The 26,684-nt window shown below is 46.5% G+C and overlaps 1 protein-coding gene across 3 annotated transcripts in view; it reads right to left on the minus strand.

Annotated features, from left to right (window-relative positions):
* Positions 1–2,938: 2,938 nt before the first annotated feature.
* The window catches only part of frs2a (fibroblast growth factor receptor substrate 2a), a 121,509-nt gene continuing 97,763 nt past the window's right edge, over positions 2,939–26,684 (minus strand). For all 3 annotated transcript variants that reach the window (XM_086009369.1, XM_086009367.1, XM_086009368.1), the window contains 2 exons: positions 13,464–13,627; positions 2,939–5,548 (listed from right to left, as the gene is read on the minus strand). In XM_086009369.1, the coding sequence (XP_085865495.1) occupies positions 4,592–5,548; positions 13,464–13,627 (1,121 nt within the window). In that variant the 3' untranslated portion in view covers positions 2,939–4,591. The remainder of the gene's footprint in view (positions 5,549–13,463; positions 13,628–26,684) is intronic.

Raw genomic sequence — 26,684 nt, forward strand, 5'->3', positions numbered from 1 at the left:
GTGTCTGATGAAAGCGAGGAACTGAAAGAAATCAGTATTTGTCGGAAAATGGTGTTAGGAAAATTGACGGGACTGAAGGCCGATAAATCCCCAGGGCCTGATGGTCTACATCCCAGGGTACTTAAGGAAGTGGCCCTAGAGACAGTAGATGCATTACTGATCATCTTCCAGAACTCGATAGACTCTGGAACGGTACCCATGGATTGGAGGGTAGCTAATGTTACCCCACTATTCAAAAAAGGTGGTAGAGAAAAAGCGGGGAATTATAGACCGGTAAGCCTGACATCGGTAGTGGGGAAAATGCTAGAGTCTATTATAAAAGATGTAATAGCAGAGCACTTGGAAAGCAGTGACAGGATCGGACAAAGTCAACATGGATTTACAAAAGGTAAATCATGCTTGACTAATCTACTGGAATTTTTTGAGGATGTAACTGGTAAAATAGATAAGGGAGAACCAGTGGATGTGGTGTATTTGGACTTTCAGAAGGCTTTTGATAAGGTCCCACACAAGAGATTAGCGTGCAAAATTAAGGCACATGGGATTGGGGGCAAGGTATTGACTTGGATAGAGAACTGGTTGGCGGACAGAAAGCAAAGAGTTGGAATAAACGGGTCGTTTTCCGAGTGGCAGGCAGTGACTAGTGGGGTACCGCAAGGATCGGTCCTAGGACCCCAGCTGTTCACAATATATATTAATGATCTGGATGAGGGAATTGGATGTAATATCTCCAAATTTACAGACGACACAAAGCTGGGCGGGAGGGTAAGCTGCGAGGAGGTTGTCGGGAAACTCCAGTACGATTTGGACAGGTTGGGTGATTGGGCAGAAACATGGGAAATGCACTATAATGTGGATAAATGTGAGGTTATCCACTTTGGTGGCAAAAACAGGAAGGCAGATTATTATTTGAATGGCAATAGATTGGGAGAAGGGGAAGTGCAGAGACCTGGGTGTCCTTGTGCACCAGTCGCTGAAGGTAAGCATGCAGGTGCAGCAGGCGGTTAAGAAGGCAAATGGTATGTTGGCCTTCGTAACAAGAGGGTTCGAGTACAGGAACAAGGATGTCTTGCTACAGTTGTACAGGGCCTTGGTGAGACCGCACCTTGAGTATTGTGTGCAGTTTTGGTCACCTTACCTGAGGAAGGACGTTCTTGCCATGGAGGGAGTGCAGCGAAGATTCACCAGGCTGATACCTGGGATGGCAGGAATGACGTATGAGGAGAGATTGTGACAATTGGGCTTATACTCACTGGAGTTTAGAAGATTGAGAGGGGATCTCATCGAAACCTATAAAATTCTGTCAGGTCTGGACAGACTAGATGCAGGAAGGATGTTTCTGATGGCCGGGGAGTCCAGAACCAGGGGTCATAGTCTAAGGATAAGGGGTAAGCCATTTAGGACTGAAATGAGGAGGAATTTCTTCACCCAGAGAGTGGTGAACCTGTGGAATTCTCTGCCACAGAGGGCGGTGGAGGCCAGTTCATTAAATATATTCAAGAAAGAGTTGGATATATTTCTTGAGGCTAAAGGGATCAAGGGATATGGGGAAAAGGCAGGGACAGGGTACTGAATTTGGATGATCAGCCATGATCACATTGAATGGTGGAGCAGGCTCGAAGGGCAGAATGGCCTACTCCTGCTCCTATCTTCTATGTTTCAACATGTACTCCCTCCACCACCGGCACACCTGTGGCTGCAGTGTGCACTATCTACAAGATCCACTGCAGCAACTCGCCGAGGCTTCTTAAACAGCACTTCCCAAACCCATGACCTCACCACCTAGAAGGACAAGGGCAGCAGGCGCATAAGAACACCACCACCTCAAGTCACACACCATCCTGACTTGGAAATATATCGGCGTTCCTTCATTGTAGCTGGGTCAAAATCCTGGAACTCCCAGCACTATGGGAATACCTTCACCACTGCAGTGGTTCAAGAAAGCGGCTCACCACCACCTTCTCGAGGGCAATTAGGGATGGGCAAGAAATGCTGGCCTTGCCAGCGATGCCCACATCCAAGGAACTAATAAAAATAGTTGTTCATACTCGATTGCCGTCTAGCCAGCTCTACTGAAGACAGTATAGTATAAATGGCACGATTTATAAAAGGTTAGATGAGTAGAGAGACCTTGGTGTCCATATACACAAATTCTTAAAGGGCAAGTTGATAAGGTGGTTAAAAAAGCATATGGGTTACTTGGGTTTATAAATAGAGGAATAGAATATAAAAGCAGAGATCATGCTCGAACTTTATAAATCACTGGTTAGGCCTCGGCTGGAATATTGTGTACAATTGTGGGCACCACACTTCAGGAAAGATGTAAAAGCCTGAGAAAGGGTACAGAGGAGGTTTATCAGGATGTTACCAAGGATGATGGACTTCAGTTCTGAGGAGAGGTTTGAAAAGTTACGACTGTTCTCCTTGGAACAGAGACAATTAAGAGGTGACCTAATAGAGGTTTTCAAGATGATGAGAGGTTTTGATAAAGTAGCTAGAGAAAAATGATTTCCTCTGGTGAGTGGGTCAATAACTAGAGGTCATAAATTTAAAATCATTGGCAAAAGATCTAGAGGGGAGATGAGAAATGTTTTCACTCAAGAGTCGTCAGGATCTGGAATGCTCTACCTGAAAAGATAGTGGAAACTGATTGCATAAATAATTTAAAAAGGGAATTGGACAGATATTTGAGGATGAGGAGCTTACAGGGTTACGGACAAAAAGCAGGGATGTGGGACTAAGCATGACTGCTCTTTCAAAGAGCCAGCACAGGCATGATGGGCCGAATCGCCTCCTGTGCTGTAAGATTGTATGATTCTATTGGAATCAACGGCTCCACTGTGTTGCCAGCACCCCCCCACCATTGAGAACAAAGCTTTCCGACATCCACTGTGCAGGCATCACACATTAGGAATGAATACTTACAATGTCACAGAGATAATTGTTATTCAGCAAAAAAGTTTATTAATCATACAATGCTAAGTACATTGCTCATTTCTCGTGATGCAGCTTATTCCGCAGGGAACTTCAAGAGCTGTTAAACACTTTGAATCTCTGGGCAGCTGCCAAATACATGAACAATGATTTGTTTAAAAAAATTGGTTTTACTTCAAAACTAGAGGACTCTTGTAAACCAGGTAACTGTAGCATCAATTATAAATGTTTGTAAAATCATAATTCTCATGCTACAAAAAAAATGTATTATGATATTGGCACTTTTGACATTTGACAACCTCAGACATAAAACATATGGGCATTCCTTAAAACCAGCAATTTTGGCAAACTACATCAGTACCTGAAATGCAAACAAAAAACATGGCAACTTCTATACTAATTTTTGCTTGGAGTACATCCTATACTCGGTTATGACAAAGAGCAATGCAAGAAAACATGGAATGTTTGCAACTCAAAACACCAAAGGGGGTAAAATACATGAAAACCATTTTACAACAAAATTAAGCATGGATGTGCCCCACTCTTGAGTTTATACTACCTTTTTGTGTCCTATGTAAAAATAATTTTAGAACTATTTTACTACTTTTATACAATCACTATATTTATGCAGGAAGAAAGACTATCACTTTATAATGCATGTTAGAACATTTTACAGTATTGTACAATACAAAAATAGCCAAGAAACATTAGATGTAAGTTTTCATCTTTTAGTGTATTTTATAGTCTAGTAATTGATAACTGTAGTGTCTGTGTGATTTTTCTTTGCAATTATTAAACGGCACGGTGACACCTACTGTAGGTTTAACATGACCAGTTACTAATCATGTCAAAAGTATACTAATTTACAGTTAGAGAAAACTGCAGTTTCATTTTCAGAATGTGATTGCAACCTGTTCGTTCAACAAATAAGATCTGAATGAAACTGGTAAAACAAAGTGAACTATTGCATGCAAAAGGAGCAGCTTTGACAGCAAAGTATTTTGAACATAATGACTGCAAGGCACATACATCATGTCCGACAACAAATTCCTTTGAAATTAAGGGTAAACTGCATTATATCTTCAGCAATGTTACACTGTTGTCTGGTGAAAGTGATTAATGCATGCTTATACTTGGATTTTGGTTGGCAAAATCTCAGTACAAATACAAGTTGCATACCAGCATCAATTAATGCTAATGAAAAACACACACACACCAATCACTATAGAAACTGCAGAAATTAAACTTAGTTAGGTATGTCATTTGCCTGCAAAGAATACACATACTATATAAATTCTGTAAGAAATGCTAGAAAAGCCAGCATAAAAGTAGACTTAGATATTTGCATAAATGTCAATGTCCTAGGGAGCGGCATATAATTCCAATTCAGTTGAATGGAATTAGCACTGCAAAAGTGATCGTGTTCTAAAACCTAAGTTTAAACTACAGAATGATAAAATAAAAAAGGGTGCTCTTATGGAGTTCCTGCTCTACATGAATTCCCTTTAAACTGACATAGCATGTAAGGCTCAAAATACAATATTCCTATAACTTTTCCTTATTTCAGTCTATTATAACTTGTTAGATTTTAGGAGAGCTCAGTCCTTGTCTCTTTATTTAACAAAGGTGCAACTAAACAAAATAGCGCTTCCTCGGCTCACATTGGCAGGTCAGTACTATTATGCCTTGTTTTTCTTGCTGTTCCATCATCTCTTGGCAGTGCTTTCTGTAAGTTTGACATAGCAGCAGTCTTTTCTATGTCTATCATAGTATATAATTCTGTTCGCCTGGTTGGAGTTTGTGGAAGTGGAGTAGTGGGTGTTTTTGGAGTCTGTGGGTTATCTGAATCACTACCACCTTCCAAGTCAACCTGGATGTAGTTCAGCTGCCTATGTTCTAGACTTGGTCGTCTTATATCAAAATTAAAAACACTTGGAGAACAATCCAGTTGTCGTAAAAAATCAACCTTGTGTACGTTAGGCTGAACAGTTACATTTTCTGTATTGACATAGTTGTGCATTTGATCAAGGTTAGTGTGATAACCATTCTGAGAAGGCGTCTTTGGTCCCAAACTATCTTCTTCATCTCTGCTTAGTTTGCGTACTTCCCACACTGGAGGCAAAGAAGGCAAGTTTTCGTAATTCAAGAGCGCAGTCCTTCTCTGAGCAGAATTGTTGATATTCTGAGCCTCTGAACTATTATTTGACGTTAGTCTACTCCGTCTGCCTCCTGAGGCAATGGGGATCGACAGGCCATTAATATTTTCATACACTAGTTTGTTAGTAGAGGGTGCTTCCTTGCGCTCATCGCTGTCATAACCAGTGTCCCAATCAGTACAATTAGTGCCACTGCCAGCACTTGTCTGCTCATTTCCAGGGGCTTCCTGTCTCTCCTTTTCCATTAGCTGCATTTGCACAGGAGTTGGTCCCAAAACAAATTTAACCCCTTCGGGTTCAAAGACGACCTGGGGATTTCTCTCTTCCGTAGAACAGCAATGATCTCCTAGTTCTCTGTTGACATCACCATTTAAGGGTCGGAGTTCCAATGATGTTTGCACAGTGGATCTGTTTTTCAGTTCTTCATGTACACCAGAGGTATTGACATATGTGTGGACCTGTGAATAGGTGAAAAGTAAAGACATCATTATTTAAAGAACCATCTAAAAGTGCTTCCCATGCAATAGAAATCAACACACCAATAGTAGAGTAATAATGTCTTCTTAACTCACGAGTCATGGTTTTTCAGACATTATTGCCCATAATTTGTGGTCAGCAGCAAAGCAAAGACGTTCGCCGCTGGCCCCAAAGTAAGCTTCCCACAAAGATCTCGCGAACTTTGTGGCGAGACGTTCAGCTTTTCCAGCGTTCAGTTGAGATCAGTGTAAGTTAATTGGGAATTCCTAGTGCGAGCTGCTGTGACGTCAACAAGCTGCCTAAGCAGCCAATCACAATGCAGAATTCTCACAGACCAGGAAGTGAGTAAGTTCCTTTTATTCTCACTTTTTAAAAATGTTAGAGAACAAAACAAAAATTGGGGCTCTCACATGGGGAAAAGGTAAACCTGAAATAAAGATGAACAAACTTTAAAAAAAATTCTTTTGGAAGTTTCTTAAAAATTGTAATTTTTATTAAAATGGATAAATTTGGCACTCCACAAAATTTAAATTAATTTTTCATGGCCATAACATTTGTTAGCAGTCAATTCACTATTAAACTCCCGTTACACTGAATCCAAAATGTTCTAACATTTAATGGGGTATTTAACAGCGATACTAGCACGGAAAAGCCCAAGTTTTTGTCAGTTTCACTGATTGCCGGCTATGGGGGTGCGGGGTCCACAGCACAGCCTGTGTCGGAGCAGTGAATGGCTGACTGCAACTTCAGGATTTCCGCGTTAGGATCTGCATGTGTTAAATCCTGAAGTTGCAGTCAATGTCAAAGGGGTAATAACAGCGAACGCCATTAGTTTGCCGTTATTACCCACCGCAAATTCCGGCCCATTATATTTTCTCAACACAAAGTATGAGAGCATATCCTGTTTTCAGGAGCTTTCTACATTAAAAGGTTCTGCAGATGTAAAGAATTTAATTGCAATGTATAGTATTTTAAAGAGTTAAGTTGAATCTTTAATATCCTGACTTTTTCCCTTCAACAATGTTAGAAAAAGACAAATAACAACAGAAAATGCTGGAAATACTCAGCAGGCCAGGCAGCATCCGTGGAGCGAGAAACAGAGTTAATGTTTCAGGTCTGGGGCCCTTCTTCAGAACAGCAGCAGCAGCGGCGGCAGAGTGGAGAGGCAGCAGCAGCGGTACCAACTCAGCACAGGCAGAATTTTCAAAGAGTGACGTCAGAAGTCAAAAGTGAAGTCGGCACAAGGGGAGGGAGCCGATTGGTGAGTATCTGGCAAGTGTTTTTACTTGGCTTTCTTAAAGTTTTTAAGTTTATTCCAGCTAGGTTAGTAAATTAGAGGTTAATTAGAGGTATGGCAGGGCAGCTCAGTCCCGTGGAATGCACATCCTCTGCCATGTGGGAAGTCCTGGACACCTCCCGTGGTCCGGACGACCACATGTGCGGGAAGTGTCGCCAGCTATAGCAGCTCGAGCACTGGGTTACAGAGCTTGAGCGGCAGCTGCAGTCACTGCTGTGCATCCACGAGGCTGAGAGCTACGTGGATAGCACATTTCAGGAGGTGGTCACCCCGCAGCTTAAGAGTGTGCAGGCAGAGAGGGAATGGGTGACCATCAGACAGAAGAGGACGACCAGGCAGGTAGTGCAGGAGTTCCCTGAGCCCATCTTGCTCACTAACCAGTATTCAGTGCTGAGTACTGGTGAGGGAGATGGTTCTTCTGGGGAGTGCAGCCAGAGCCAAGTCCACAGCACCATGGAAGGCTCAGCTGCACAGGCGGTGGGGGGAAGAGGAGAGGGAGAGCAATAGTGATAGGGGATTCAATAGTTAGGGGAGCAGACAGGCGTTTCTGCGGCCGCAGATATGACTCCAGGTTGGTATGTTGCCTCCCTGGTTCCAGGGTCAAGGATGTCACTGAACGGCTGCAGGGCATTCTGAGGGGGGAGGGTGAACAGCCAGAGGTCGTGGTCCATATTGGTACCAACGACATAGGTAGGAAGAGGGATGAGGTCCTGCAGGAAGAGTTTAGGGAGCTAGGAAAGAGGTTAAAAAGCAGGACCTCAAAGGTAGTAACCAGTGCCACGTGCTAGTGAGTTCAGAAATAGGAAGATAGAGCAGATGAATGCGTGGCTGGAGAGATGGTGTAGGAGGGAGGGCTTTAGATTCCTGAGGAATTGGAACCGTTTCTGGGGGAGGTGGGACCTCTACAGTTGCACCTCAACAGGAACGGGACCAATATCCTCGCGGGAGGGTTTGCTAGTGTTGTTGGGGAGGGTTTAAACTAGCTTGGCAGGAAGATGGGAACTGAAGTATAGAGTCAAAAGGGAGGGAAGAAAAACTGGAATTGGAAAACAAAAACATAGAAAGTAAATTGGAAGGACAGAGGAATAAAGGGCTAGATAGTAGTCAAGGAGGTTGTTTGCCTTTACTAAATGGTATATACTTCAATGCAAGGAGTCCAGTGAACAAGGCAGATGAGCTGAGGGCACAGGTAGATACTTGGGACTGTGATATTATAGCTATTACAGAGACATGGCTGAAAGAGGGCAGGTATGGCAGCTCAACATTCCTGGTTACAAAATTTTCAGACGGGATAGAGAGGGAGGTAAAAAGGGAGGGGAGTTGCGGTATTGATTAAAGAAACTATTACAGCTGTGAGGAGGCATGATATCACAGAATCACAGAAACCCCACAGTGCAGATAGAGGCCATTTCAGCCCATCGAGCCTGCACTGACACATATCCCACCCGATCCCCGTAACCCCCACACCAACACATATCCCACCCTATCCCTGTAACCCCACGCATTTAATCCCCCTAACACTAAGGGTCAATTTATCATAGCCAATCAACCTAACCCGCACATCTTTGGACTGTGGGAGGAAACCGGAGCACCCGGAGAAAATCCACGCAAACACGGGGAGAATGTGCAAACTCCACACAGACAGTCGCCCGAGGTTGGATTCGAACCCGGGTCCCTGGCGATATGTTGGAGGGATCATAAAATGAGGCCATATGGGTCGAATTGAAAAACAAAAGAGGGGCGATCGCACTGCTGGGAGTGTACCACAGACCCCCAAACAGCGAGAGGGAGATAGAAGAACAAATATGTAGACAAATTTCTGAGAAGTGCAAAAACTATAGGGCAGTAATAGTAGGGGATTTCAACGACCCCAATATTAACTGGGATAAAATTAGTGTGAAGGGTATAGAGGGTGCAGAATTCCTAAAATGCATCCAGGAGAACTTTTTTAGCCAGTATGTAGCAAGCCCAACAAGGGAGGGGGCAGTTCTGGACTTAGTTTTCAGGAATGAAGCTGGGCAGGTAGAAGGCGTATCAGTGGGGGGGCATTTTGGTGCTAGTGACCATAACTCTTTTAGATTTAAGGTAGTTATGGAAAAGGACAAGGATAGACCAGGAATAAAAATTCTAAATTGGGAAAAGCAGATTTTGCTAAGCTCAGAGGGGATTTAACCATAGTGGACTGGAAACAGCTACTTGAAGGTAAATCAGTGTCAGAGCAGTGGGAGGCACTCAAGGAGGAGATCCATAGAAACATAGAAGATAGGAGCCGGAGTAGGCCATTCGGCCCCTCGAGCCTGCTCCGCCATTCAATGAGATCATGGCTGATCATCCAAATTCAGTACCCGGTCCCTGCTTTCTCCCCATACCCCTTGATCCCTTTAGCCTTGAGAAATATATCCAACTCCTTCTTCAATATATTTAATGAATTGGCCTCTACTGCCTTTTGTGGTAGAGAATTCCACAGGTTCACCACTCTCTGGGTGAAGAAATTCCCCCTCATTTCTGTCCTAAATGGCTTACCCCTTATCCTTAGACTGTGACCCCTGGTTCTGGACTCCCCCACCATCGGGAACATCCTTCCTGCATCTAGTCTGTCTAGTCCCGTTAGAATTTTATAAGTTTCGATGAGATCCCCTCTCATTCTTCTAAACTCCAGCGAGTACAAGCCCAATCGACCCAATCTCTCCTGATACGTCATTCCTGCCATCCCAGGTATCAGCCTGGTGAATCTTCGCTGAACTCCTTCCATGGCAAGAACATCCTTCCTCAGATAAGGCGACCAAAACTGCACACAATACTCAAGGTGTGGTCTCACCAAGGCCCTGTACAACTGCAGCAAGACATCCTTGTTCCTGTACTCAAACCCTCTCGCTACGAAGGCCAACATACCATTTGCCTTCTTAACCGCCTGCTGCACCTGCATGCTTACCTTCAGCGACTGGTGCACAAGGACACCCAGGTCTTGTTGCACTTCCCCTTCTCCCAATCTATTGCCATTCAGATAATAATCTGCCTTCCTGTTTTTGCTACCAAAGTGGATAACCTCACATTTATCCACGTTATATTGCATCTGCCATGCTTCTGCCCAATCACCCAACCTGTCCAAATCATCCTGGAGTTTCTCGGCATCCTCCTCACAGCACACACGCCCACCCAGCTTTGTGTCATCTGCAAATTTGGAGATATTACATCTAGTTCCCTTGTCTAGATCATTAATATAGATTGTGAATAGCTGGGGTCCAAGGACCGATCCCTGCAGTACCCCAGTAGTCACTGCCTGCCACTCGGAAAAAGACCCGTTTATTCCAACTCTTTGCTTTCTGTCTGCCAACCAGTTCTCTATCCAAGTCAGTACCTTGCCCCCAATCCCATGTGCCTTAACTTTACACGCTAATCTCTTATGCGGGGCCTTATCGAAAGCCTTCTGAAAGTCCAAATACACCACATCCACTGGTTCTCCCTTACCTATTTTACCAGTTACATCCTCAAAAAATTCCAGTAGATTAGTCAAGCACGATTTACCTTTTGTAAATCCATGTTGACTTTGTCCGATCCTGTCACTGTTTTCCAAGTGCTCTGCTATGACATCTTTTATAATGGACTCTAGCATTTTCCCCACTACCGATGTCAGGCTTACCGGTCTGTAATTCCCCGTTTTCTCTCTACCACCTTTTTTGAATAGTGGGGTAACATTAGCTACCCTCCAATCCATGGGTACTGTTCCAGATTCCATCGAATGTTGGAAGATGATCAGCAATGCATCTACTATTTCTAGGGCCACTTCGTTAAGTACCCTCGGATGTAGATTATCAGGCCCTGGGGATTTATCGGCCTTCAATCCCATCAATTTCCTTAACACCATTTCCCTACAAATACTGATTTCTTTCAGTTCCTCCCTTTCATTAGACCCTATGTTCCCGACATCTCTGGGAGGTTATTTGTGTCCTCCTTTGTGAAGACAGAACCAAAATATGTATTTACTTGGTCTGCCATTTCTTTGTTCCCCATTATAAATTCCCCTGATTCTGACTGCAAGGGACCTACGCTTGACTTCACCAATCTTTTTCTCTTCACATATCTATAAAAGCTTTTACAGTCAGTTTTTATGTTCCCTGCAACCGTACTCTCATATTCTATTTCCCCCTTCTTAATTAATACCTTTGTCCTCCTTTGTTGAATCCTAAACTGCTCCCAATCCTCAGGTTTACTGCTTTTTCTGGCCAATTTATATGTCCTCTCCTTGGATCTTATCCGGAGGGTTCAGACCAAACATGTGCCCTTAAAGAAAAAAGGTGGGACTAACAAATCTAGAGCCTCCTGGCTGTCTAGAGACAAACAGGGTAGGATAAAGAAAAAAAAGGGAGGTGTATGACAGATACCAAGGGCTAAATACTCCAGAATCTTTAGAGGAGTACAGAAAGTGCAGGGGTGCAATTAAAAATATTAGGAAAGCAAAGAGAGAGCATGAAAAATTCTTGGCAAGTAAAATTAAGGAAACCCAAAGATGTTTTATAAATATATTAAGAGTAAGAGGATAACTAAAGAAAGGGTAGGGCCTATTAGAGATCATGAGGGTAATCTGTGTGTGGAGGCAGGAGACGTCGGTAGGGTTCTTAATGAATACTTTGCGTCTGTTTTCAGAAAGGAGCGGGGCGAAGCAGAGATTGCTATCGGGGGGGAGGAGTGTGAAATATTAGATGAAATAAAGAGAGTGAGAGTGTAAGTATTAAGGGGTTTAGCAGCTTTAAAAGTGGATAAATCCCCAGGCCCGGATGAAATGTATCCCAGGCTGTTAAGCGAAGCAAAAGAGGAAATAGCAGAGGCCCTGACCATTATTTTTCAATCCTCTCTGGCTTCAGGTGTGGTGCCGGAGGACTGGAGGACTGTTAATGTGGTACCCTTGTTTAAGAAGGGAGAAAAGGATAGACCGAGTAAGTACAGGCCAGTCAGCCTAACCTCGGTGGTGGGAAAATTATTGGAAAGAATTCTGAAGGACAGGATAAATCTTCATTTAGAAAGACATGGATTAATCAAGGATAGTCAGCACGGATTTGTTAAGGAAGGTCGTGTCTGACAAACTTGATTGAATTTTTTGAGGCGTTAACAAGGAGGGTAGATGAGGGTAGTGCGTTTGATGTAGTGTATATGGACTTTAGCAAGGCTTTTGATAAGGTTCCAAATGGCAAACTGGTTACGAAGTTAAAAGCCCATGAGATTCAGGGCAAAGTGTCAAGTTGGATTCAAAACTGGCTCGGAGACAGGAAAGAGAGGGTAATGGTTGATGGATGTTTTTGTGACTGGAAGGCTGTTTCCAGTGGGGTTCTGCAGGGCTCAGTACTAGGTCCCTTGCTTTGTGGTATATATCAAAGATCTTGACTTGAATATAGGGGGCATGATTAAGAAGTTTGTAGATGATACTAAAATCGGCTGTGTGGTTGATACTGAAGAAGGAAGCTGTAGACTGCAGGAAGATATCAATAAATTGGTCAGGTGGGCAGAACAGTGGCAAATAGAATTCAATCCGGAGAAGTGTGAGGTAATGCATTTGGGGAGGGCTAACAAGGAAAGGGAATACACATTAAATGGTAGGACACTGGGTAGGTTAGAGGAACAAAGGGACCTTGGAGTGCATGTCCACAGATCCCTGAAGATAGCAGGCCAAGTAGATATGGTGGTTAAGGCAGCATAGGGAATGCTTGCCTTTATTAGCCGTGGCATAGAATACAAGAGCAGGGGGGGTTATGCTTCAACTGTATAAAACACTAGTTAGGCCTCAGCTAGAGTATTGCGTGCAGTTCTGGTCACCACATTACAGGAAAGATGTGATTGCACTAGAGAGGGTACAGAGGAGATTTACAAGGATGTTGTCGGGAGTAGAGAATCTTAGCTATGTGGAAAGACTGGATAGGCTGGGTCTGTTTTCCTTGGAACAGAGGAGGCTGAGGGGAGACCTTATTGAGGTGTATAAAATTATGAGGGGCCTAGATAAAGTGGATAGAAAGGACCTGTTTCCCTTAGCAGAGGGGTCAAAAACCAGGGGCCACAGATTTAAAGTAATTGGGGGAAGGTTTAGAGGGGATTTGAGGGGAAATTTCTTCACCCAAAGGGTTGTGGGGGTCTGGAACTCACTGCCTGAAAGGGTGGTAGAGGCAGGAACCCTAACCACATTTAAAAAGTACTTGGATGTGCACTTGGGATGCTCTAGCCTGCAGGGCTACGGACCAAGAGCTGGGAAGTGGGATTTGGCTGGATAGCTCTTTGTTGGCCGGCGCGGACATGATGGGCCGAAATGGCCTCCTTCCGTGCTGTAACTTTCTATGATTCTATGAGAAGGGTCCCAGACCTGAAACGTTAACTCTGTTTCTCTCTCCGCGGATGCTGCCTGGCCTGCTGAGTATTTCCAGCATTTTCTGTTGTTATTTCAGATTTCCAGCTATTGTATTAGATAAAGGCAACACTGCTTTCGCAAGTGCAGTAATGCTTGTCACGAAATAAAATCTATCTCCTGGTTACATGCACCAGAAGGAATACAAACCTTTCCTTTTTACAACTTAACTACAAAATTATTTCAGGATAAAATGTCACATTTTTCTTACTTGTTCCTCTGATACTAATAGAGGGTGTGTTGACTCTTCATCAACGGAGGGCAGACGTGCACTGCCCACTGATGGATGTCGCGTTGAAGGATGAGAAGAGCCATCTCCAAATGATGGGTACCTAGGATAGCCATTTGGTAAACTTGGCTGAACAAAACCTGGAGCTGAAAGGAATAAAACACAAATAATTGCAGAGATATTCGTAAACCCGGCCTAATTACATTTTTACTGACATGAAACTTGATTACAATTTTAAATGAGCCCTGAAATATTTATGTAAGTATTTATATGCCATGGAACCCTTTTATAATGAAAATGTGGTCTGCCACAACAAAACGTCCCCTGTAACTTCGGCAGAAGAGCCGTAGAAACCCTGGAAAAATGGAAAAACAGTGGTTTTCCAACGTTACTACGGCTCCTCTGCTGAAATTAAAGTAGATCATTGGGAGAACCTCCATGGAAATTCACCGCCACTGTATCAGAAATATGACTGCTTCAAGATTCAATTGATCATGCATTGCTGGTAGTTTGATGAAACAGAAAGCAGCAAGTTCAAGTCTGGTTACAACAAATATTTGCATTCAAATCCTGACTCAGAATATCTAATTAAAAAAATACTGCCAAATACTGCATTTGATAATTAAAATTACAATGTGTGTTGACTTTAGAAAGCTGCAAAAGCAAACAATTTCTGTTTTATGGTCAGTTTTATTTTTGCATACTCATACCCACATTTAAACAAGTTAGCATTGCCTGATAAATATTAAAATATCTCTTTACATCAATCAAAAAATAAAATCTGCCAGTAAGTTGCTTGGGTTTATAAACAAAGGATTAAAATTCATATCATCCCCAAAATTTAAAGTGCTCCCCCATTCTTTAATCAAAATTTACCTTAAAACAGGACTTTCAGTAAATGGACCATTGTAATTGAATTTAAACTGAATAAATTAGATAAATAGTTGAGTAATCTCAACACAGAAGGCACTGAAGAGTACTGAAAGGACCCTGATACAGGTCAAAGGGGAACTAAATAGCTTCTTGTCAATGGGTGCGAAAACGCTCCTCCTTTATACAAATGTCAATTACTATGAACAAGCTGGGCAAACTTCTTGCAGCAAATAATTAACAGAACTATTGGGGGTCAACACAGGCAAGTGTGAGGTCATCCATTTTGGACCAAAAAAGGATAGCTCAGAGACCAGGTAGGCCTCAGAGCGTCAGCGGGCGAAATCTCGGCGGGAATTGCGGAGCGGCGGCAGTACAAAAGGCTCCAAGAGACCAGGTAGGCCTCACATCGTACCAATCTCCAATCTCAGAGGGAAAGAAGTAAAAAGTAACCGAAGTGTGACGTCACCAGAAAGCAGGAAAGTGATTGGTTGGTGAGTATTTCTCTCTTTATAAACTTTAACTCTGTGGTTTATAGTTTCTAAAGTCTCTGTGGTGTAGTGGGGACTGTTTATAAACCAGGGCCCTTAAATATACTATTTAACGGTAGTGTAATTGGTGCGATTGATTTGATTTAATTTAATTGCAATTAATTAAAGGGTACGTCATGGCAGGAGAGCCCGGCCCTGTTGTATGCTCCTCCTGCGCTATGTGGGAACTCAGGGACACTTCCTGTGTCCCTGACAACTATGTATGCAGGAAGTGTGTCCAGCTGCAGCTACTGGCAGACCGCATTGCGGCGCTGGAGCTGCGATTGGATTCATACTGGACCATTCGCGAGGCTGAGGAGGTCGTGAATAGCACGTTTGATCGGTTGGACAGGCAGAAAGGGAATGGGTGACCAACAGACAGAGTACTAGGCACAGGCAGGTAGTGCAGGGGTCCCCTGTGGACATCCCCCTCTCAAACAGATACACCACTTTGAGTACTGTTGGGGGAGGGTGGCTTACCCGAGGAAGGCAGCAGCAGCCAACTTCCTGGCACCAGGGGTGGCTCTGCTACACAGGACGGGAGGAAAAAGAGGGGGAGAGCTATAGTAATAGGGGAGTCTATTGTAAGGGGAATAGATAGGCGTTTCTGCGGCCGCAAACGAGACTCCAGGATGGTGTGTTGCCTCCCTGGTGCAAGGGTCAAGGATGTCTCAGAGCGGCTGCAGAACATCTTGGAAGGGGAGGGTGAACAGCCAGTTGTCGTGGTACATATAGGTACCAATGATATAGGTAAAAAGCGGGATGAGGTCCTAAAAGCGGAATATAGGGAGTTAGGAGGTAAATTAAAAAATAGGACCTCAAAGGTAGTAATCTCAGGATTGCTACCAGTGCCACGTCCTAGTCAGAGTAGAAATAGAAAGACATTTCAGATGAATATGTGGCGAGAGGAATGGTGCAAGCGGGAGGGATTCAAATTCCTGGGACATTGGAACTGGTTCTGGGGGAGGTGGGACCAGTTCAAACCGGATGGTTTGCACCTGGGCAGGGCCGGCACCGATGTCCTAGGGGGAGTGTTTGCTAGTGCTCTGGGGGAGGGTTTAAACTAAAATGGCAGGGGGTTGGGAACCTCAGCAAGGGGACAGATGAAAGGGAAACAAGGATAAAAGCAAAAGATAGGGAGGAGAAAAACAAAAGTGGCAGTCAGAGAAATCAACGGTTTAAATCAAACATGGCCACAGTAAATAATAATTCTAATAGGTGTAAGAGCGTTAAAAAAACAAGCCTGAAGGCTTTGTGTCTTAATGCGAGGAGCATTCTTAATAAGGTGGATGAATTAGCTGCGCAAATAGAGGTAAACAAATATGATTTGATTGGGATTACGGAAACATGGCTCCAGGGTGGCCAAGGCTGGGAACTCAACATCCAGGGGTATTCAATATTCAGGAAAGATAGGCAAAAAGGAAAGGGAGGTGGGGTAGCATTGCTGGCTAAAGAAGGGATTAACACAATTGTAAGGAAAGATATTAGCTCTGATGATGTGGAATCTGTATGGATAGAACCGAGAAATACCAAGGGGCAGAAAACGTTAGTGGGAGTGGTAGATAAACCTCCAAACAGTAATGCGGAGGTTGGGGACGGCATTAAAAGGGAAATTAGAGAAGCGTGCAATAAGGGCACAGCAGTCATCATGGGTGACTTTAATCTACATATAGATTGGGCTAGCCAAATTAGTAACAATACTGTGGAGGAGGAATTCCTGGAGTGTTTACGGGATGGTTTCCTGGACCAATATGTCGAGGAACCAACCAGAGATCAGGCCATCTTAGACTGGGTATTATGTAACGAGAAAGGATTAATTAGCAATCTTGTTGTACGAGACCCCTTGGGTCGGAGCGATCATAATATGATCGAATTCTTCATTAAGATGGAGAATGAAGTAGTCGACTCAGAGACTGGTACTAAATTTAAATAAAGGAAACTACGATGGTCTGAGGCGCGAGTTGGGTAGTATTGATTGGGGAATGTCACTCAAAGGGTTGACGGTGGATAGGCAATGGCAAACATTCAAAGACCGCATGGATGAACTAAAGAATTTGTTCATCCCAGTTTGGCATAAAAATAAAACAAAAAAGGTGACTGAACCGTGGCTAACGAGGGAAATTAGGGATAGCATAAGATCCAAGGAGAGGACATATAAATTGGCCAGAAAAAGCAGTAAACCTGAGGATTGGGAGCAGTTTAGGATTCAACAAAGGAGGACAAAGGGATTAATTAAGAAAGGGAAAATAGAATATGAGAGTAAGCTTGCAGGGAACATAAAAACTGACTGTAAAAGCTTTTATAGATATGTGAAGAGAAAAAGATTGGTGAAGTCAAGCGTAGGTCCCTTGCAGTCAGAATCAGGGGAATTTATAATGGGGAACAAAGAAATGGCAGACCAAGTGTGGTAAACCACGTTCACTATTGTATCACTGTTAGTAGTTAGCACTGTTCACCACTGTTCGTTATAACTGTATCACTGACCACTATTGTATCACGGTACGAGGTCGCCTCTTGCCACACTGCTATACCTGGGATGACCACTGCCGACTCCGCCTTGGCTCCACCCACCAGGCCAGGTATAAAGGTGAGCGACTGGCTGGTATTCCTCCTGCTTGGATCGGATCACCCACGAGAGTGGGCTCTGTTATTTAGTCAATAAAAACCTTTAGTCACCTTCGTAACTCTTCGCCTTTTATTGGAGGAATTGATAGGTATATCAATTTTATTGACTAAATTTAATGATGTCCAACAACGAGTCACAACCGGCGGAGGAGCCACCAGCGCAGCTCCCAGGAGCACAGCCACACCAGCCAGCTTGGCTGCGAGCCCTCAGACCGCCGTACCTGGACCTGAACCCACGAGCAGCAAACTCAGCCGCAGACTTTAAACACTGGCTGGTCTGCTTGGATCGGATCACCCACGAGAGTGGGCTCTGTGAGTTTAAATCGGTGTCGGCAGCCGAAAATACTGAAGATAATATCCGCGACGCATTCCTGAAAGGCCTACGGTCCGAGTACTCACGGCAAAGACTGCTGGAAGCTAAAGACCTCAGCATGGAAAAAGCTGAAGCCCTCGCTATCTCCCTGGAAGTGGCCCACCAAGATCAGGAAGCATTCACCAGGTACTGCTCGCGACCCTGGGACTCGGGCCCGACCCCTACCACAGCACCCTTCCCAGCGCCGCCCCCGGGACCTACCTCTGCGTCGGCGTCCCGGACCCGACCGGCCCCGCCACCCCCGGCACCGGCCCCGACATCGGGCATCCGCGATCGGGCCGCCGGCTGTTTTTTTTGTGGCCAGGAGAAGCACCCGAGGTCGCGCTGCCCAGCCAAGAACTCCATATGTAAAACCTGCCTGAAGAAAGGCCACTTCTCCAAGGCCTGCAGGAGCGGATCCTCAGAGGCCAGCAGTGCCGCATGCGAACTATGGGGGCGGCCATCTTCGTTTAGGGCAACTGAGGCCAGCATCCCCACACATGAGTCATGGGGGCGGCCATCTTTGTTTAGGGCAACTGAGGCCAGCATCCCCACACATGAGTCATGGGGGCGGCCATCTTTGATTAAGGCAACCGACCCCAATAGTGCCTCATGGGGCCCTACCTCGTGGGAGACGCCATTTTACTCACCACGCCCGACCGCCTCGCCCGCAGATGACAACGACTCGCTCGGCTACACACTAGCTTCCGTCACCCTGGACCAAGCCCGCCCGCACCATCTGTCCAAGTCAATGATGGACATCAAAGTGAACGGCCACGCCACGACCTGCCTGTTCGACAGCGGAAGCACGGAGAGCTTCATCCACCCAGACACGGTGAGCCACTACTCCCTCTCTGTCCTACCAACGCGCAGCCGAATCTCGATGGCATCGAGGTCCCACGCCACGGACATCAGCGGCTACTGTGTCGTGACCCTGTCGGTTAAGGGCACGGAGTATAAAAACTTTAAACTCCTCGTCCTCCCCCATCTCTGCGCTGCCGTCCTACTAGGGCTGGACTTCCAATCCCACCTCCAAAGCGTAACCCTAGCATACGGTGGACCCCTCCCCCCACTCACAGTCAACAACCAGCAAACGTTAAACCGCCCACCGCGTAACACCTGCAGCCTCTCCACCCTCAAGGTCCCGCCACCCTCTCTGTTTGCTAACCTTACCCCTGACTGCAAACCCGTCGCTACCAAAAGCAGGCGGTATAGCGCCGGGGACAGAGCCTTCATTAGCTCTGAGGTGCGGCGCCTCCTGAAAGAGGGCATTATCGAGGGGAGCAGCAGCCCCTGGCGTGCCCAGGTCGTAGTCGTAAAGACCGGCGATAAAAACCGCCTGGTCATCGACTACAGCCAGACCATAAACAGATATACCCAGCTGGACGCATACCCCCTCCCCCGCATATCTGACATGGTCAATCAGATTGCACAGTATAAAGTATTCTCGACCATCGACCTGAAGTCGGCCTACCACCAACTCCCTATCCACCCTGAGGACCGCCAGTATACCGCCTTCGAGGCGAATGGGCGCCTATACCACTTCCTTAGGGTCCCCTTCGGTGTCACTAATGGGGTCTCGGTCTTCCAAAGGGAGATGGACCAGATGGTTGACCAGAACGAACTGCAGGCTACATTCCCCTACCTAGATAACGTCACTATCTGCGGCCGCGACCGGCAGGAACATGACGCGAATCTGGAGAAATTCCTCCGTACGGCCCAACGGCTGAACCTCACCTACAATAAGGAGAAATGCGTGTTTAACACCACGCGCCTTGCCATCCTCGGCTGCGTAGTGGAGAACGGAATCATCGGCCCCGACCCAGAAAGAATGCGCCCCCTCATGGAGCTACCCCTCCCCCACTGCCCTAAAGCACTTAGGAGAACCCTGGGGCTTTTCGCCTACTATGCCCAATGGGTACCCAATTACGCGGACAAAGCCAGACCCCTCCTGAAAGCCACTTCCTTCCCCCTCACGGAGGAGGCGTGCGCGGCCTTCTCCCTCATTAAGGGAGACATAGCCAAGGCCACGATGCACGCAGTGGACGAGTCCATCCCCTTTCAGGTGGAGAGCGACGCATCCGACTTCGCCTTAGCCGCCACCCTAAACCAGGAGGGGAGGCCAGTGGCCTTCTTCTCAAGGACCCTACAGGGCCCCGAGATCCGACATTCGTCGGTCGAGAAAGAGGCCCAGGCGATCGTGGAGGCAGTACGGCGCTGGAGGCACTACCTGGCAGGCAAACGATTTACCCTCCTCACCGACCAGCGTTCGGTGGCTTTCATGTTTAATAACAAGCTGAAGGGCAAAATCAAGAATGACAAGATTTTGAGATGGAGAATCGAGCTCTCCACCTACGATTATGAGATCTTGTACCGGCCAGGCAAGCTGAACGAATCCCCTGATGCCCTTTCACGAATGACATGCGCCAGCGCGCATATCGATAGGCTTCAGACCCTCCACGACCAGCTCTGCCACCCCGGAGTCACCAGACTCTACCATTTCATTAAGGCCCGCAACCTGACCTACTCCATCGAGGAGGTCAGGACCATGACCAGGAACTGCCAGACCTGTGCGGAGTGCAAACCGCACTTCTATAGGCCGGACCGAGCAAGCCTGATCAAGGCCACCCGCCCCTTCGAGCGCCTGAGCATCGACTTTAAGGGGCCCCTCCCGTCCTCTGACCGTAATGTGTACTTCCTCAACATCGTTGATGAGTACTCCCGTTTCCCCTTTGCCTTCCCCTGCCCCGACATGACCAGTAGCACGGTCATTAAGTGCCTGAATGCCCTCTTCGCCTTGTTCGGGTTCCCGAACTATATACACAGCGACCGGGGCTCCTCCTTCATGAGCGAGGAACTCCGGCAATTCCTCCTAGAGAGAGGTATTGCAGCAAGCAGGACCACCAGCTACAACCCCAGAGGTAACGGTCAGGTGGAAAGAGAGAACGCGACGGTATGGAAGGCCGTCCTCTTAGCCTTAAAGTCTAAGGGCCTCCCAACCTCCCGCTGGCAAGAAGTCCTCCCGACAGCGCTGCACTCCATCCGGTCATTACTTTGCACGGCCACTAACACCACCCCCCATGAACGAATGTTCGTTTTCCCCAGGAAGTCGACTACGGGAACCACTCTACCAACCTGGCTGACCGCCCCGGGGCCGGTCTGGCTGCGGAAACACGTGAGGACCCATAAAACGGACCCCCTGGTCGAGAGGGTGAACCTCCTGCACGCCAACCCCCAGTACGCCTACGTGGCGTACCCAGACGGGCGGGAGGACACTGTCTCCCTACGAGACCTCGCACCCTCAGCCGATCCGGAAACACCGCCACCACCCCCCCCAACCTCAGTCCAGGTAGACGGCATGCCGGAACCCCACGAGCCCTCGCCGACCACGCAAACACCAGCATCAACACCGGATAAGGCACCAGCACCGGATAAGGCAACACCACCGCTGCGGCGATCGGAGAGGCTTACGAAGCCTCCGGACAGACTGACCTACCAGAATTGGTAGTACACTTCACCCCGCCGGACTTAATTCTAAACAAGGGGTGAATGTGGTAAACCACGTTCACTATTGTATCACTGTTAGTAGTTAGCACTGTTCACCACTGTTCGTTATAACTGTATCACTGACCACTATTGTATCACGGTACGAGGTCGCCTCTTGCCACACTGCTATACCTGGGATGACCACTGCCGACTCCGCCTTGGCTCCACCCACCAGGCCAGGTATAAAGGTGAGCGACTGGCTGGTATTCCTCCTGCTTGGATCGGATCACCCACGAGAGTGGGCTCTGTTATTTAGTCAATAAAAACCTTTAGTCACCTTCGTAACTCTTCGCCTTTTATTGGAGGAATTGATAGGTATATCACCAAGTAAATACATATTTTGGTTCTGTCTTCACAAAGGAGGACACAAATAACCTCCCAGAGATGTCGGGGAACATAGGGTCCGATGAAAGGGAGGAACTGAAAGAAATCAGTATTTGTACGGAAATGGTGTTAGGGAAATTGATGGGATTGAAGGCAGATAAATCCCCAGGGCCTGATAGTCTACATCCTAGGTTACTTAAGAAAGTGGCCCTAGAAATAGTTGATGCTTTGCTGATCATCTTCCAGCATTCGATGGAATCTGGAACAGTACCCATGGATTGGAGGGTAGCTAATGTTACCCCACTATTCAAAAGAGGTGGTAGAGAGAAAACGGGGAATTACAGACCGGTAAGCCTGACATCGGTAGTGGGGAAAATGCTAGAGTCCATTATAAAAGATGTCATAGCAGAGCACTTGGAAAACAGTGACAGGATCGGACAAAGTCAACATGGATTTACAAAAGGTAAATCGTGCTTGACTAATCTACTGGAATTTTTTGAGGATGTAACTAGTAAAATAGATAAGGGAGAACCAGTGGATGTGGTGTATTTGGACTTTCAGAAGGCTTTCGATAAGGTCCCGCATAAGAGATTAGCATGTAAAGTTAAGGCACATGCGATTGAGGGCAAGGTACTGACTTGGATAGAGAACTGGTTGGCAGATAGAAAGCAAAGAGTTGGAATAAACGGGTCTTTTTCTGAGTGGCAGGCAGTGACTAGTGGGGTACCGCAGGGATCGGTCCTTGGGCCCCAGTTATTCACAATATATATTAATGATCTAGACAAGGGAACTAGATGTAATATCTCCAAATTTGCAGACGACACAAAGCTGGGTGGGCGTGTGTGCTGTGAGGAGGATGCCGAGAAACTCCAGGATGATTTGGACAGGTTGGGTGATTGGGCAAAAGCATGGCAGATGCAATATAACGTGGATAAATGTGAGGTTATCCACTTTGGTGGCAAAAACAGGAAGGCAGATTATTATCTGAATGGCAATGGATTGGGAGAAGGGGAAGTGCAACAAGACCTGGGTGTCCTTGTGCACCAGTCGCTGAAGGTAAGCACGCAGGTGCAGCAGGCGGTTAAGAAGGCAAATGGCATGTTGGCCTTCGTAGCGAGAGGGTTTGAGTACAAGAACAAGGATGTCTTGCTGCAGTTGTACAGGGCCTTGGTGAGACCACACCTTGAGTATTGTGTGCAGTTTTGGTTGCCTTATCTGAGGAAGGATGTTCTTGCCATGGAAGGAGTTCAGCGAAGATTCACCAGGCTGATACCTGGGATGGCAGGAATGACGTATCAGGAGAGATTGGGTCGATTGGGCTCGTACTCGCTGGAGTTTAAAAGAATGAGAGGGGGTCTCATTGAAACATAAAATTCTGACAGGACTGGACAGATTAGATGCAGGAAGGATGTTCCCGAGGGTCGGGGAGTCCAGAACCAGGGGTCACAGTCTAAGGATAAGGGGTAGGCCATTTAGGACAGAAATGAGGGGGAATTTCTTCACCTAGAGAGTGGTGAACCTGTGGAATTCTCTACCACAGAAGGCAGTAGAGGCCAATACATTATTAAATATATTCAAGAAGGAGTTGGATATATTTCTTAAGGCTAAAGGGATCAAGAGATATGGAGAGAAGGCAGGAACAGGGTACTGAATTTGGATGATGAGCCATGATTGCATTGAATGGCGGAGCAGGCTCGAGGGGCCGAATGGCCTACTCCTGCTCCCATCTTCTATGTTTCTATTATTTAAATGTGAAAAGCTAGGAACAGTGGAGGTCCAAAGAGATTTAGGGGTCCATGTACACAGGTCATTAAAATGTCAGAGTCAGGTACAAAAAGTAATCAAAAAGGCCTTTCTCGACCGGTCTGCAGCCTCTGACACGGTTGACCACACCATCTTCCTCCAACACCTCTACTCCATCGTCCAGCTGGGTGGGCCTGTCCTTGCCTGGTTCCATGCTTATCTATCCAGTCGTAGCCAGAGAATCACCTGCAATCACTTCTCTTCCCGCTCCCAGACCGTTACCTCTGGTGTCCCCAAGGATCTATTTGGCCTCCTCCTATTGCTGCCCCTCGGCGATATCATCCGAAAACACAGCGTCAGGTTCCACATGTACGCTGACGACACGCAGCGCTACCTCACCACCACTTCTCTCGACCCCGCCACTGTCTCTAAATTATCAGACTGCTTGTCCAGCATCCAGTACTGGATGAGCAGAAATTTGCTCCAACTAAATATTGGGAAGACCGAAGCCATGGGGCTGGATTTTATGAATGGAGGCGAGGAGGAGGCGGGACTCCCACTTTTGGGGTTGTAGTCCCGCCTCCATCGAGTTGTGGCCAACCCACTTGATTTTCACTTGATTGACTTTGTTGAGCCCGCCCAGCAGGCTCAGCTGGCCAATTAAGGGCTACCCGGCAACAGGTGACGTCACAGATTGACATTTCATCTGTCAAGAGCTTTTGACAGATGAAATATCAGCATTTGACAGCTCTTTGAAGCTGTCAAACACTGACAATCTGTACTCAAGTTAATTCCTTCCTCTCAGGCTGATTTAGAAATCTTTCCAGATCAGAAAGCAGAAAGCTGCTGATTTTGACAGCTCGCGGCCATTCTGCTTTCTGTGCCGGTGAGATGAAGGACTCCCGAGACCTGAAGGAAGGCAGCCTGCATTAGTAAGTAAAGGTAAGTAAAACTTATTTAAACACTTACCTCTGCACTCATGCACACATCACTCACCTGAACACTGGACATCTCGAACCCTCCAAGTCCTTCAGCCCGACAGTCCGCCTCGCTAACTTGGCGTGGTTTGGAGCTAAAAATAGGGATTAGGCCAAAAACTGCCTGTTAACTACCTGTTAACAGGCAGTTAATTGGCACTAATCCCCTTCCCGCCTCGGGGAGGCGGCTCCCAGCACAGGTCGGGTACCCGCCTCCTGGGAAACGGGCATGGAGGCAGTTTGGGGGCGGGATGGGTTCGCGCCCCCCGATTTCAACACCTCACACGCCTCCACGGCCCTGGGAAATTCTAGCCCATTATCTTCGGTCCCCGCCACAAACTCCATTCCCTAGCGACCGACTCCATCCCTCTCCCTGGCAACTGTCTGAGGCTGACCCAGACGGTTATCAACCTTGGTGTCATATTTGACCTCGAGACGAGCCTCCGACCACATATCTGCGCCATCACCAAGACCGCATACTTCCACCTCCGTAACATCGCCTGACTGCCCCTGCCTCAGCTCATTTGCTGCTGAAACCCTCATCCATGTCTTTGTTACCTCTAGACTGGACTATTCCAAAGCTCTCCTGGCTGGCCTTCCATCTTCCACCCCCCATAAACTTGAGCTCATCCAAAAACTCTGCTGCCCGTATCCTAACTCGCACCAGGTTATGTTCACCCATCACCCCTATGCTCGCTGACCTACCTTGGCTCCTGGTCCAGCAACACCTCAATTTTAAAATTCTCATCCTAATTTTTAAATCCCTCCATGGCCTTGCCCCTTCCCATCTCTGTAACTTCCTCCGAGATCTCTGCGATCTTCCAATTCTGGCCTATAGATTGATTCCTGGGATGAGGGGGTTGTCCTATGAGGAGAGATTGGGCCTATACTCTGGAGTTTAGAAGAATGAGAGGTGATCTAATTGAAACATTAAGGATTCTGAGGGGGATTGACATCATAGATGCTGAGAGATTGTTTCCCCTGGCTGAAGAGTCTAGAACTAGGGGCCATAGTCTCAGGATAAGGGGCCAGCCTTTTAAGACTGAGATGAGGAATTTCTTCACTCAGAGGGTGGTGAATCTTGGGAATTCTCTACCCCAATGGGCTGTGGATGCTCAGTCGTTCAGTATATTCAAGGCTGAGATAGATTGATTTTTGGATGCTGGGGGAATTAAGGGATAGGGGGATCGGGCAGGAAAGTGGAGTTGAGGTCAAAGGTCAGCCATGATCTTATCAGAGCAGGCTTGAGGGGCCATATCACACAGAATCACACAGAAACCCCACAGTGCAGATAGAGGCCATTTCGGCCCATCGAGCCTGCACCGCCACATATCCCACCCGATCCCCGTAACCCCTACACCAACACCAACACATATCCCACCCTATCCCTGTAACCCCACGTATTTAATCCCCCTAACACTAAGGGTCAATTTATCATAGTCAATCAACCTAACCCGCACATCTTTGGACTGTGGGAGGAAACCGGAGTACCCGGAGTAAACCCATGCAAACACGGGGAGAATGTGCAAACTCCACACAGACAGTCGCCCGAGGTCGGATTCGAACCCAGGTCTCTGGCGCTGTGAGGCAACAGTGCTAACCACTATGCCACCGTGCTGCTCCTGCTCCTGATTCTTATGTTCTCTTGCGCATCCCCTATTTTAATTGCTCCACCATTGGCGACTGTGCTTTCAGCTGCCTAGGCCCTAAACTCTGGAATTCCCTCCCTAAACCTCTCTGCCTCTCTCTTCTCCTTTAAGATGCTCCTTAAAAGTGTGGAACTCTCTCCCACAAAGAGCAGTAGATGCCAGCTCAATTATTAATTTTAAAGTGTTACACTTCCCAGCACTAATATCCCTCAACTTGAGTAAATTCACAGAATCTTTTTTCAAGAAGTGGGCCTTCTGTTCATCCAGCTGCATGCTTACAATTCAAATTATGATCATCGTATTATTTCACTTAGTACTTTAGACTGTCACTTGATGTAGGTATCATAGACTGATCACACTATTGATAAATTTTTTAAGTGGCATCAGCAACTATGCAACAAAATGTTTTGGGGACATTTCAAGTTTGCAATCACAAAACTGTTAAGTATAATCTTAATAAGAACATAAGAAATAGGAGCAGGAGTAGGCCATTCAGCCCTTCGAGCCTGCTCCGCCATTCAATGAGATCATGGCTGATCTTCTGTCTCAATTCCATTCACCGGCCTACTCGCCATATCCCTTGATGC

The sequence above is a fragment of the Somniosus microcephalus genome, chromosome 16, assembly GCF_052327205.1.
Source record: "Somniosus microcephalus isolate GS21.2 chromosome 16, FLI_Smic_1.0, whole genome shotgun sequence".
Classification (NCBI taxonomy): domain Eukaryota; kingdom Metazoa; phylum Chordata; class Chondrichthyes; order Squaliformes; family Somniosidae; genus Somniosus; species Somniosus microcephalus.